This window comes from Epinephelus fuscoguttatus, linkage group LG4 (genome assembly GCF_011397635.1).
Source record: "Epinephelus fuscoguttatus linkage group LG4, E.fuscoguttatus.final_Chr_v1".
NCBI lineage: Eukaryota > Metazoa > Chordata > Actinopteri > Perciformes > Serranidae > Epinephelus > Epinephelus fuscoguttatus.
In genome coordinates this window covers 5,717,950-5,730,456 of record NC_064755.1, presented here as the reverse complement: position 1 = coordinate 5,730,456, position 12,507 = coordinate 5,717,950, and the positions used below count along the sequence as shown (strand labels likewise).

General features: G+C 39.5%; 1 protein-coding gene across 2 annotated transcripts in view; it reads left to right on the top strand.

Annotated features, from left to right (window-relative positions):
- Positions 1–11,743, top strand: part of LOC125887534 (ovochymase-2) — a 28,030-nt gene extending 16,287 nt beyond the window's left edge. For both annotated transcript variants that reach the window (XM_049574436.1, XM_049574437.1), the window contains one exon: positions 10,919–11,743. In XM_049574436.1, the coding sequence (XP_049430393.1) occupies positions 10,919–11,046 (128 nt within the window). In that variant the 3' untranslated portion in view covers positions 11,047–11,743. The remainder of the gene's footprint in view (positions 1–10,918) is intronic.
- Positions 11,744–12,507: the final 764 nt, after the last annotated feature.

Sequence of the window (12,507 nt, the reverse complement as noted above, 5' to 3'; positions counted from 1 at the left end):
TGTCAGTGAACGATCTGATTGTGGAGTTGTGAAGTTTTGTTGTCAGCTTCCTTTCAACAACTTTAAAAGACAATTAGAGCTTCATCTTTAAGACAAGAAGACACTAAATATCTTAGTTTAGTTTTCCACTGGCTGACTGCAGACATCTTTAAAGGAACAGTGCAGCAGTTTGGGCAATACACTTATTTACTTTCTTGCAGAGAGCTAGATTGAAAGATTGATACCTCTCCTAACTGTACACTCAGCTACACCCAACAGCTGGTTAGCCAAGTTTAGCATAAAGACTGTAAATAAGGGGAAACAACTAGCCTTGATCCGCCCGAACAGTAATGGGGGACCTTTTCTTTTTTAGAGTGTTGGTTCCTTCAAGTTGATATATGTAAATATATCAAACCTTGTTAGTTTTGATACGTTTTGCAAAATATGGTATCAGTTTCTCTGTCACATCCATATTAGGTAGCTAGTGCTGCCTGCCCCACAAAACTGCTCTTCAATGCATTACCAGTCATCATGTACATTATAGGTTTACATTAATAAAGAGTCAATTCATTTTAATGCATTGATTCAGTATTCCACTTGTACAGTGGCATGCAAAAGCTTGGGCATCCCTGGTCAAAATTTTATTAACTGTGAACAGTTAAGTAAGTAGATGAACTAACTGATCTGCAAAATGAATTAAGTCAAAAATGAAACATGCTTTTCAACATTTTAAGCAAGATTAGTGTTATTTTTTTTATTTTTATTTTTACAATTTTAGAGTGAAAAAAAGAAAAGAGCACCATACAAAAGTTTGTGCATCCCAAAACATTTAACAATCAGCAGCCATGGGCTCCTCTAAACAGCTGCCTAGCACTCTGAAAACTAAAATAATTGATGCCCACAAAGCAGGACAAGGCTGTAAGAAGATAGCAAAGTGTTATCAGGTTTCCTCAGTTCATAATGTAATTAAGAAATGTCAGTTAACAGGAACTGTGGAGGTCAAGTTGAGGTCTGGAAGACCAAGAAAACTTTAAAGCCTCTGGAAACCCAAATCCACAATAGCCTTCTAACTATGTAATTTAGGTTTAAAACAATTAGAAATCTGTTTCCATCCAAATTCGAAATATCTGTCTTTTAAGTTTTTGTACATTCTTGAAATTGGGTTTGATTTGGCCGTGGTTATCTCTGAGATTTATTACGCAATAAATTCCAAACCAATCATAAATCATCTGTCAGTTGTCTCATCCCGCCCCCCAGTGGCAATTATCAACGAGGATGTCAGCCGACCAACACTCGCTACCCGGTCCCTGATTGCGGCGATTTGAGATGCTGGCCAGCTAGGAATTACCTAGCAGCCAGTGCAGTACAGTCCTCTCTCAGCTAGCTAACATTTAGCCGTGTTACTTACTGATCCATTAGAAAGAAAGCTAGCTGGACACCGGTGTTGAAGCCTCTTTGGTCACGGAGCTCCCTCCATCTCTTGAACGCCTGACTGAGGTTTACTCTTGTTTTTCCTCTTCTTTTATCACTCTCCTTTTTGCTCTTCTTTGCCTCCTCAGACAGAGGAGCTCATTTTCTTTCGCTAGACTGTTTTTCACTTGTTTCCAAACTTTGTCCATCTGCCATTGTGCTCGTGACTCAACTATCTCATGCCCAACTCCTCATAAAGACCAGCTCCAGTCCCTGATTGGCTGACCGACCAGTTTCGCAATACATGACGCGTTTCCTGCCGTAAAGCAGATTCTTTCCGCAAAATTTTGCCCCTGATGGCAGAAGCTTATTACAAAGATTGCACAGCCACTAAGTGACCTATGTAAACGCTGATAGTCTGATTTTACTGTGGCCACTACCCTGTGCAACCCACATTATTTTCATAATGATATATTTAGGAAAAAAGGCTGTCTGTTGCCTCTTTAACTATTCACAGTAAATGAAATCTTGACCAGGGGTGCCAAAACCTTTGCATTCTACTGTATATAAGTAGCCTATGTGAACTCAATATGGTGTTCCAGAAATGTCACTGACCAATGACTTGACTTACCTCTGCAGCTTTGTGCTGTATTTATGTGGTGTTGAAATAATGTGAAAAATGAGTCCAATCGCATGCCATTGCTTACCAAATGTTTTCTTTGCTCTTTGTTATCAACATGTCGGTGAAATGCTCAGTAAAATACAACATATCCTCTTTGTAGCATCCATGTTGTTTCCACATTACAACTTAAAGCTTATGAACACACCAAAGTTGGAAGAATGACCAGCCTAGGAGCAAATGGATGCACCATTGGCCTTGGCGGGCAAATATCTAAACTCGAGTACCATTTAATCTGTCCTCACTCATTCCCTCTCTGTAGCAGGCAGTGAGAGCAGTGGCCTATGATAACTGCCAGTGGGCGCATTGGAAAAATCAGGGATTCATGAGAACATTGACATTTGACAGGCTGACTTGGTACATACCAGACACTAAAAAGAGTTGTTTTAAAAGATTTATTTATCCTTTTTTTGCCCATCACTGCTGTTCAAAGGTAATAAAGTCTGCTTACCAGTACCTCTAACTATTTCTTGGCTGGGCGCAGTCACTTCCTGGAGTGTCAACTGGTTGTCTGGCAGCCTCACGGTAATGCCAAGACTCTGACTGCACCTTGCCAAGAAATAGTTTGGCACATAACCATCCATAAAACCACAAACTGCCATTTTAACTCGTTGGTTTCTGTACAGATTAAAGAAGATATAACATGTTGATTTGTGAACTAGAGGTGCCAGAGGAACACTTTGATACGTTTGGACAGACCTTTTTTTCCAGTCTTCATGCTGTGGCCGCAGCTTCATATTAACTGTACAGACATAACAGTGGTATCAATATTCTGACTGAACTCTCAAAAAGAAAGTGTACAGTAAAAGCATATTTCCAAAATATCACACTACTGCTTAAAGCTTTATAGATGAAACAGAACATTTTTATGTTTCATTTATGTTATAAAATTAGTAAGTGTAAAAACTATAGTTTATAGTAGGCCTAGTTTTGACAAAAGCATTAGTAAGTGTGGTGTTTTAGTGCACTAGAAATACTGATTCAAAAATTTTTCCATATTTACAGCATTATAACTGTAGGGAGAAGGATCACTAAGTATTCCTACATTTCCGCATTTCAGCATTAAATGGAAAAAAGATTAACACTGACACCAAAGTTTTCTGCGTCCTTAATTCAAATGCTTGAGCATCTGCCTGCAAAAACTTTCAGTTTATGTGAGATCCTCATCCACGTCCTCTGGAGCCTCTGCTCTGCAACTGCTTCTCCATACTCTGTGTGCTCATACACATGCACAGAACACAGAAGCTTATTATTGAGTTTTTCCTGTTCAGTGGCTGCATCGTGTTTTCAGGGTGTTTATCTCGATCCCGTCCAGAGAGACAAAATCTCTCAAAAGGCTGCCAGTGATAACAAAGGCTGAGAAACAGGTACATATGGCTGTGTGTGTGTGTGTGTGTGTGTGTGTGTGTGTGTGTGTGTGTGTGTGTGTGTGTGTGTGTGTGTGTGTGTGTGTGTGTGTGTGTGTGTGCATGCGTGCATGCGTGTGTGTGTGTGTGTGTGTGTGTGTGTGTGTGTGTGTCCCCTCAAAAGAGGCTTTCCTTTCATTTCCTCTCCTTGCTCTCTCAACTCTTTTCTTGCACACTCTTGTTTTATCTTTTATGTTGCACTTCTTTCCACATCTGTACTTTTGTTTACTTCAATGATTTATTATTAATCCGTACTGCTTTATTCTCTGGATGGTTACACTTTGATTAAGGACTCAAACTGGGTTATATACTCTGGCGAATTTCCATACAAGAGTAGCACTATTTTTTCATGACACTGAATTTCTCATGAGTTACAACTTAAAGAGTCTGTTTTCTGATACTTTATTCCTCTCTCTGCTGTCGTCTGCTCTTTCTCTTCAGCGTCCTACATCAGACTTTTTCCTTCCTGCTGCCTATTTTTCATCACTTATTTTCTCTCCTGTTGTAAACCTGTCAGCTTTCTGTGTCTCTGGTTATGCTCTCTCTCTCTCTCTCTCTCTCTCTCTCACACACTTTCTGTGTGTGTGTGTGTGTGTGTGTGTGTGTGTCTTGGTCTGTCACTAGCATCATATCTCCAGGGTCCACACACTCCATAACTGGTTCCTTTGGGGCTGTGATGCTGCTTTTTCCCCACTGAACCTCTTCTTCCTAACCTTTATAACAAGAAGCTCCGCCCATCCTGGTGTGCACTGATGCAGAATGGGTGGAGCCAACAGGTGTGGCTGAAAAAACAATTTCATAAGTCATTGTCAATGTCATTTTCTGCTGATCTGAAGCAGCCCAATCAGCTGATGGATCAGGTGATTAATGGAAAGGAGTGCGCTGATAGATCATAGGATTCATTTCTATGCAACCAAATGGCAAATGTCATTCAGGGCACCCTATCTTAAATTTCTTTGGCCTGCCTACTGTTGCTGCTTCCTCTGCCAGCCACTTTGCAACCTGCCTGCTCCACAGCTCCACCTTTTTATGTTGCGTCTGACTTATCAATGTCATTTCTGTTTGTCATTGACCTAACCATACATTAGCCACAGTAATGTTAAAATGTAAAGTTTCAAAATATCTGCCATGTGATAAGGCGCCTGGGTTGAAAAATTATCAGCATACATAAAGTAATGTTTTGTTTTGTTTTGTTTTATTGCATCTTTTGATACATGGATTGTGATGAAGGCTCATATTAATAGATTTACAATTTGAGTCCACTTATGCAAAACTGCCTTGTGCACTTTAAATCCACCTGTGAAGCTGTTGCAATAGACCCTTTTAGAGCCAACATCACAATGAAGTCACTTTGTCAGCTGGAGGCAAAACATGATTCACCACCATAGGGCCAGGAGTCTTAAAATGTCATCTTGTTGTGTTATTGGGTGCCAGAGAGTCATAGCTCACAACTTAAATATCACATACCAGCTGCTACTGCCCGTCGACAAAAACAAAGACAACTGCAGTAAGACCAAAGTACTGGATGGAGGCGATCATCAAAAATGCTTGCATGTGCAGCACACACTTCACATCAGGTTAGGGAAAAAGTATTTACTGTTGCAGGGATGAATAACGTTATATGTTTTAAGGGTTATCATGTCCACATAATCACTGGGGAGGTAGTAAGAGGGATTGAGTTTTTCTGAATGCACCACTCACATCAATTTCCTCCACTGTCTAAAGCTTTACGACAGTGCTTGCTAGCTAGCGCTAGCTAATGTCTGTGAAGAATTGTTTTTGCCTCCAGCTAAGCCCCACCCACCAAAAAACGTCACACAGTTTACTAACAATAAAAGGGTCTATTAGGATGTTCAGTTATTTGAATGCTTAAATACATGCAACATTTTTCGCTTGCTGTACAGGTTAAGAGCACAGAGCCTCCCTCGTTACATCAGTGTGTGTGACAGTCCTGCTGTTTAGCATCAACATTATATAAATGCCAGAAGTGTTATGTTCATGTAAAAACTCATATTAGATGCCTGCTGTGTATACAAGCAAAATTCCTAAGAACCTGTGTCAATACAGGATTCGAGAAGTTTTTATCGCATAACATCATGAAAAGTGACTTTTTACAGTGCAACAGTTTGAGATATTTTCTTTCTCTCAAAAATTGTCATCATAATAAGGGGATTTCAATCCAAGTGTTCCAGTCTGCCACCTCAGTCAGCTTTCTCGAAACACACATCAAGCTGTTAACACTCTAATACAATGCTTATGTTTTTGTTTTTTTTTGAAGATATTTTTTTAGGGCATTTTGCCTTTATTGGACAGGACAGGTAAGCGTGAAAAGGGGACAGAGAGAGGGGGGATGACATGCAGCAAAGGGCCACGGGCCGGACCTGAACCCGGGCCGCCGCGGCAACGGCCCTGCACACGGGGCGCCCACTCTACCACCAAGCCACCGACGCCCCTATACAATGCTTATGTTTGGCTTGGGTTTGTCTGTATATTTATTTAGTAACCAACTGAGACAAAAACACAGTGGTTCTGTGTTTTACCAGCCTGTCTGAGTGCCAGTGAACACAACACAGACTGGACATCCACAGGGTAGAGATGATTATCACATGACACAGCAACATGCCCAGTGTTATGTTCACAAAGCGGATGTGTTTTCCCCAAACAAGACATTATTTCATTCAGATTCCTCTAGATCAAGATATTTAACTTTGCCAAAGGATTAATTTAAAAGTGACTGTGGTTCCAAACTCTTTGACTTGTGATGCCTTAACAAAAGCTACGTACTCATCTCCACAGCTTACAAATGTCTACACGCTTCTGATTAAGGATAATGTATTAAGTAATTAACTCGATATACTATTCCGACTGTAACACCCCACAAATGTATCTTGCAACAACTCCCCTAACTCGTTTGGGAACCGCTACCCTTAAATATGTATAGTAACCAGACCTTATACTTAATGACGATACATTCATTAAATTAGTAATTCATTCACTATCTATAACCGCGTATCCTGTTAGGGGTCATGGGGGGATGGAGCCTATCCCAGCTGTCACTGAGTGAGAGGCAGGCTACACCCTGGACAGGTTGCCAGACTATCACAGGGCTAATACATAGGGACAGGCAACCATTCATCACTCCTAGAATCACCAGTTAACTAAACCTGCATGTGTTTGGACTGTGGGAGGAATCTGAAGAAAACCCACAATGAGTTTTTCTCAAAGTCAAGGATCCTTCCTCCTCCCAAGGAAGGATCCTGCAGAGGCAATGCAAAATTCCTTCCTAGCATTCAGTGAACACACATTGGAACAGTCCTTTGGTGAGGTTTGATGACATAGCCTCCTTGAAATTCGGCAGTTTGAGGATCCTTACTTGACTTAAACACCCACTGACTAAATGAAAGGCAATTGTTGGGTTGACAGACAATATAAGGCCATGCCAGTTTGTAGGAGCGGGGCACCCTCTAGTGGCAGTTTATAGGAATTGAAGTGTGTTGGAACACAACAAAATTAGATGAATACTTAGAATGTAATCTAATGTGTGTGAAAACTCTTCAGGGTTGAACATTTTATAACTAGTCAGTGCACTGTGTGAGGTAGTGTTAATGGAATGACATTAGTACAAAGTCTATTCATTATTTAGTTACTTTGAATAATGTGTGTGTCTAGTCTAGATGTAGCATCTAGATCTTTTTGTTTTGTTTTGTTTTGTTTTTTGGACTGGCCCATTTTTTTGTGTTAACTTTGATAGCAGCACTCAGAAACAGGAAACATGGTCACAGTTCGAGTTCTTAAATAGGCATGCCTATATAGCTAGAAGTTTGGTGTAGGAAAAGCAAAGGTGTTACTAATAACATTAACACATTTCTGTTTCATACTCACTCGCTTACTGGAACAAATAATGGAATACAGACATTGTTAATGTTATTATTTACACGTGTGTTTTTTTTCTGCTTTGACATGTCTATTTGTTTGCTGTGAGAAGGGTCTATTGCAGGGCCCTGAAACTAGCACACCCAAATCCCATTTCGCTCACTCAACTTAAATTTTTTTGGGAAACAGCTTGCACTCAAAACTTTTAGTTTAGTACAATACAGTGACATAAAAGTTTTGAGTAGACCAGACACAAAGTAAATGTGTCACATAACCTTTAATGATTTCAGTTCAACATGTAGTATTTGTGTTTTAGCATTTAATTCTATGTTGTATGAACATAAAAACATTGAATACACAATTTACAACTTTTCTTTTTTTAATTCCATTTAACTATAAAAATGTACTGTGGCATTTTTAAGTTTCTCATTTGCAAGAATAAGGCAAACATGAGCTGTGAACCAGGAAGTGCTCCCTATGTCACCTCAGCACAATTTTGTGACAGGCACTCTAATATCTACACAAGCATGAAGTCACTAACTGTGTACATGACTTAACTCATGGTGCAAAATGTCCATTAACACAACATTAACTGTAACCCATCAGAAGCATTGTGAAATACATAATATTAATCACTGTGTAGTGGCGGATTTATACGTGTGCTTCGGGTTTATGCAGAGCCTACGCCGTAGCTATGCACGTGGCCTGCACCATTGTTAGCATTAATTATATTTGTGCATGGTGTATCTGTCACTCTGCAGTTACACCTCCAAAACACTAGTCAGTGGCGAGGTTTCTGTGAAGCACTGTAAAGTTTAGTTGATTCAAAACACACCCAAAGCACTTGTCTTTTGCTGGACACATTTTCCCAGCAAATACTACATGCTAATGTTTTTAGCACAAGCCTATGGCATTTTACATTGTATAAATTAGCCAAGCGACTAGCGGAGATTTCCTCTCCTCATATGAAACCAGGGACAACAGCAACATTTAACAAAGGTAACGTCACAAATTTTGGCTCCATTACAACTCACAAGGTTCACTGACAAAACAACTGTCTTATACTAAACATGTTTTCCTAACTAATATAATATGCTAACGTTATTGGCACAAACCTATGGCATTTTACATTGTATAAATTAGCCTAGCGGCTAGCGGAGATTTCCTCTACTCATATGAAGCCAGGATAAATCACACACAAGAATTCAAATGCTATTTTGTGGGGGCTTTATTGTCTTGACAATTTACTGTTCCTTATGTGTGAAATACAAGTAAATTAAAGTTTCATTTCCACTGAGGGAAATGGTTTTCAGCTTATAAACATAGGGAGGTCTGCGTCGTGTAGTTACATTTATGGAGAGGTGCACGTCAGGCTAAAGTGTAGGTTACTGCAACACACAGTCAATTTGACGCAGAAGTATAAATCTCTCTTCATAGGTAACGTAAGTGGTTAAGAACACATTTAAACATAGCTTTACTCAGCTTATGGTCTTAAACACATTGTCTCACTGCATGCTGGAAAACCAGTTTAGCTCTGACACGCCACAATATGTTAAGTGCGCAATGTTGTTTATTGGCCTCAAGCTAATAAGGCCAAATCGGCTTTATAAAATTCAGTCAAATTAACTCAAAAATTGTCAACTTTGATCTCTGCAGGAAAATTTGAAAGCAAAATTCACATGGGCAACTTGTTCTCGGGAGCTGAGCCGCAGTGTGACTACATCCGACTGTTACTGTACTGACCACTATGCAGCTCCACTGCAGCAGCTACAGAGATCAGTGCCTTGCTCAGGGGCACTTTTATAGTACCTGTGAAAGGGGAGAGTGGTGTTGATCGTTTTGTTGACAAAAGTTAAGAAATTAAGTAAAGAAAGGTTACAGTGACCCAGTTAGTGTCACAAAAGGAACTCAGCAGGGGAACTGCTCTACTGCAATGATGATTTAAGAGAAGTAGCGTTTTGACCTTCACAACATAAAAAGGAAAATTCTGACTAAGACACATGATGCCTCTCAGGTTCATACAATATGATCACAGTTGGCATGAACCGATGAAAGTCACTTCAGACATGAAAAAAATCATTAACTAATAGTGGATTGTGCACTCTAGGTTCAGAGAAAATGCAGATACTATTTAAAAGAATATAATAATTTTATTACAAAATGATATGATACACAGGTCATTTATGAGTGCGGTTTGTAGGAGACTTTTAATTTATATGAAATGAAGTGCCTTGTTTGAGTTACAGAAATGTTACAGTGGCATGCAAAGGTTTGGGCACTGGTCAAAAGTTTGTTTACTGTGAATAGTTAAGTAAGTATAAGATGAACTGATCTCCAAAAGGTATGAAGTTAAAGATGAAACATTTCTTTAATATTTTAAGCAAAATCACTTTTTCATTTAAATCTTTTACAGTTTCGAAATAACAACAAAGGAAAAGGGGCTGAAGCAAATGTTTGGGCACCCTGCATGATAAGTACTTGGTAACACCCCCTTTGGCAAGTATCACAGTCTCTAAACACTTTTTGTATCCAGCAAAGAGTCTTTCAGTTCTTGTTTGGGGGATTTTTTTCCCCATTCTTCCTGCAAAGGGCTTCTAGGCTTCACACAAGCCCAAAGCATGATAGATCCATGCCCATGTTTAACAGTTGGACAGGTGTTCTTTTTATGAAATTCTGCACATATTTTTTCTCCAAACATACCTTTGCTCATTGTGTCCAAAAAGTTCTATTTTAACTCCACCACTCCACAGGACTTGTTTCCAAAAAGCATCAGGCTTGTTTAGATGTTCCTTTGCAAACTTCTGAATTTTGTGGTGAGGACACAGGAAAGGTTTTCTTCTGATGACTCTTCCATGAAGGCCGTATTTGTACAGGTGTCATTGCACAGTAGAACAGTGCACCACCACTCCAGAGTCTGATAAATCTTCCTGCAGGTCTTTCGCAGTCTAACGTGGGTTTTGATTTGCCTTTCTAGCAGTCCTACAAGCAGCTCCTTCGGAAAGTTTTCTTGGCCAGACCTCAACTTGACCTCCACAGTTCTGTTAACTGCCATTTCTTAATTACATTACAAACTGAGGAAACAGCTACCTGAAAACACTTAGCTATCTTCTTATAACCTTCTCCTGCTTTGTGGGCATCAGTTATTTTAGTTTTCAGAGTGCTAGGCAGCTGTTTAGATGAGCCCATGGCTGCTGATTGTTGGGACAAGGTTTCAGGAGTCAGAGTGTTTATAAAGCTTTGAAATTTGTATCATCTGGCCTTTCCTAATGATGATTGTGAACAAGTCATAGCCCTAACAAACTAATTATGGTCTGAGACCCTGGTAAAAGTTGTCTGAGAGCTCAAATGTCTTGGGGTGCCCAAACTTTCACATGCCACTGCATTTATAATGATACATATGTAATGATAATATAATGTACATATGTGATAATGTACAGCATGCCTCTATGTAATGCCTGGGTAATGCCTTATCCTGTCCAGGCTTATTTTGAGATAATGGTTGGCTCTTTTTGCAGTATTCCTTTAACGATACTACTTATTTCTGTTGTTTTCATGAACTTGGATGCCACAGACCCAGGGCTGCACCAGTCCAGCAGCAGAATCCTGTCTGATGTGGACCATAAGATCTCAGAGGATTTCAGAATGACTATCGACCTGGGCTCAGATGATGACGATTACAGTGGAGAATCCTCAGGGTAGTTTCTGACCAGAAGAATACCTCTTCAAGTGTGTCATATGTGGAATTACAGCGGTTGTATATTGGTAATAAGCGCAGGATGACTGTTATGTTGACAGTGATGCTGGGTGTGGATCACTAAAGCTTTAAGATGTGGAATAAAAAAACACTGCTTTACTAACATAGAATGTAAGGGTCTTCTGGATTTAACACTTCTAACCAGAATCATGTAATCATTTTTTGTTTGTCTGTTTGTTTGTTTGTTTGTTTGTTTGTTTTCTGTAAAGGTTAAGCAGGGTTTAGTCCCAGAATGGAACAGAGACTTTTAAATCCCGAAGTGGAGAAGAGCCTCAGATTTGGTCCTTCAGTGACAATAACAATGAAATTGTCATTTAAGATTAGTCTCTTTTTTCTTAGTCGCTTTTTTTATTAACCAGGTTTGATCAAGTCTACATTTGTTATCCTACCATAAGATGTGGCAGAAGCTGGCTATTTATTAGGTATTGACACTCTGTTCACTTGCTAACTAGTTCTCCCACACAGCATGTGGTGTTATGGTGTTAAAACTGATCTGGGTTGGTGGGAGGTGTTTACTGTGCAGACACCTTATTGTAGCGGGTAGTTTATTTGTTACTGTGATAATAAATATACCAAAGATTCACCTAATATCAATGTGTCATGCTACTTTAGCCACAGGGTGGCTTGGCTCTCGAGATGGTGTGTTCATCACTACTTTCTGGACTGAAATATCTCAACAACTTTTGGATGGATTGCCATGATTTTTTTGTGAAGACATTCATTCAGTGTTTTGGTCATGGATTCAGCTGAATAGATTAGATTTGACAAAATGCAAACAGTCACATAATAGGGTGAAATGAATCAAGCTGCTGACAGTGTACAGTAATTCTCCTTGTTTCCTGGTTTTCTTCTCAATATTTGTGTCTTGAAGCAAAACTCAGTAAGACTGGATACACTAGCATGATAAATTACACTTAAAATGGAATAAAAACAATTTGATTCATAGTGTCTACAGTAAAATATCTGTAACCAACCTTTATCAGGTGACTAAATGAGTTTTTGAATATATTTTTAGTCATGCTAGCGCCGTGGCTCTAGGGATGCCATTGTTGATAAGTTGCTAGCACTTTGGTCCAGACTGAAATATCTCAAGAGCTATTGGAGGACACAGGATGAAACTAATGATCTTAATGGTGCCCTTTCTTTTCCTACATGGACCACAATGAGGTTCACGTTCATGCGTTTGAGTGAAATGTCTCAACAGTTACTAGATTGGATTGCCATGGAGTTGTTATTTCATGCCCCCCTCAAGATGAAGTGTAATAACTTTGGTAATCCTCTGACTTTTCATCTGGCACCATCAGCAGGTCAACACTTACTGATGGCACTTGGGATGAAGGACTTCTTAAATACATTTTATACTCTATATCTATCCAGAGGGACTCTATAGCGCCTCCCGGAGCTCA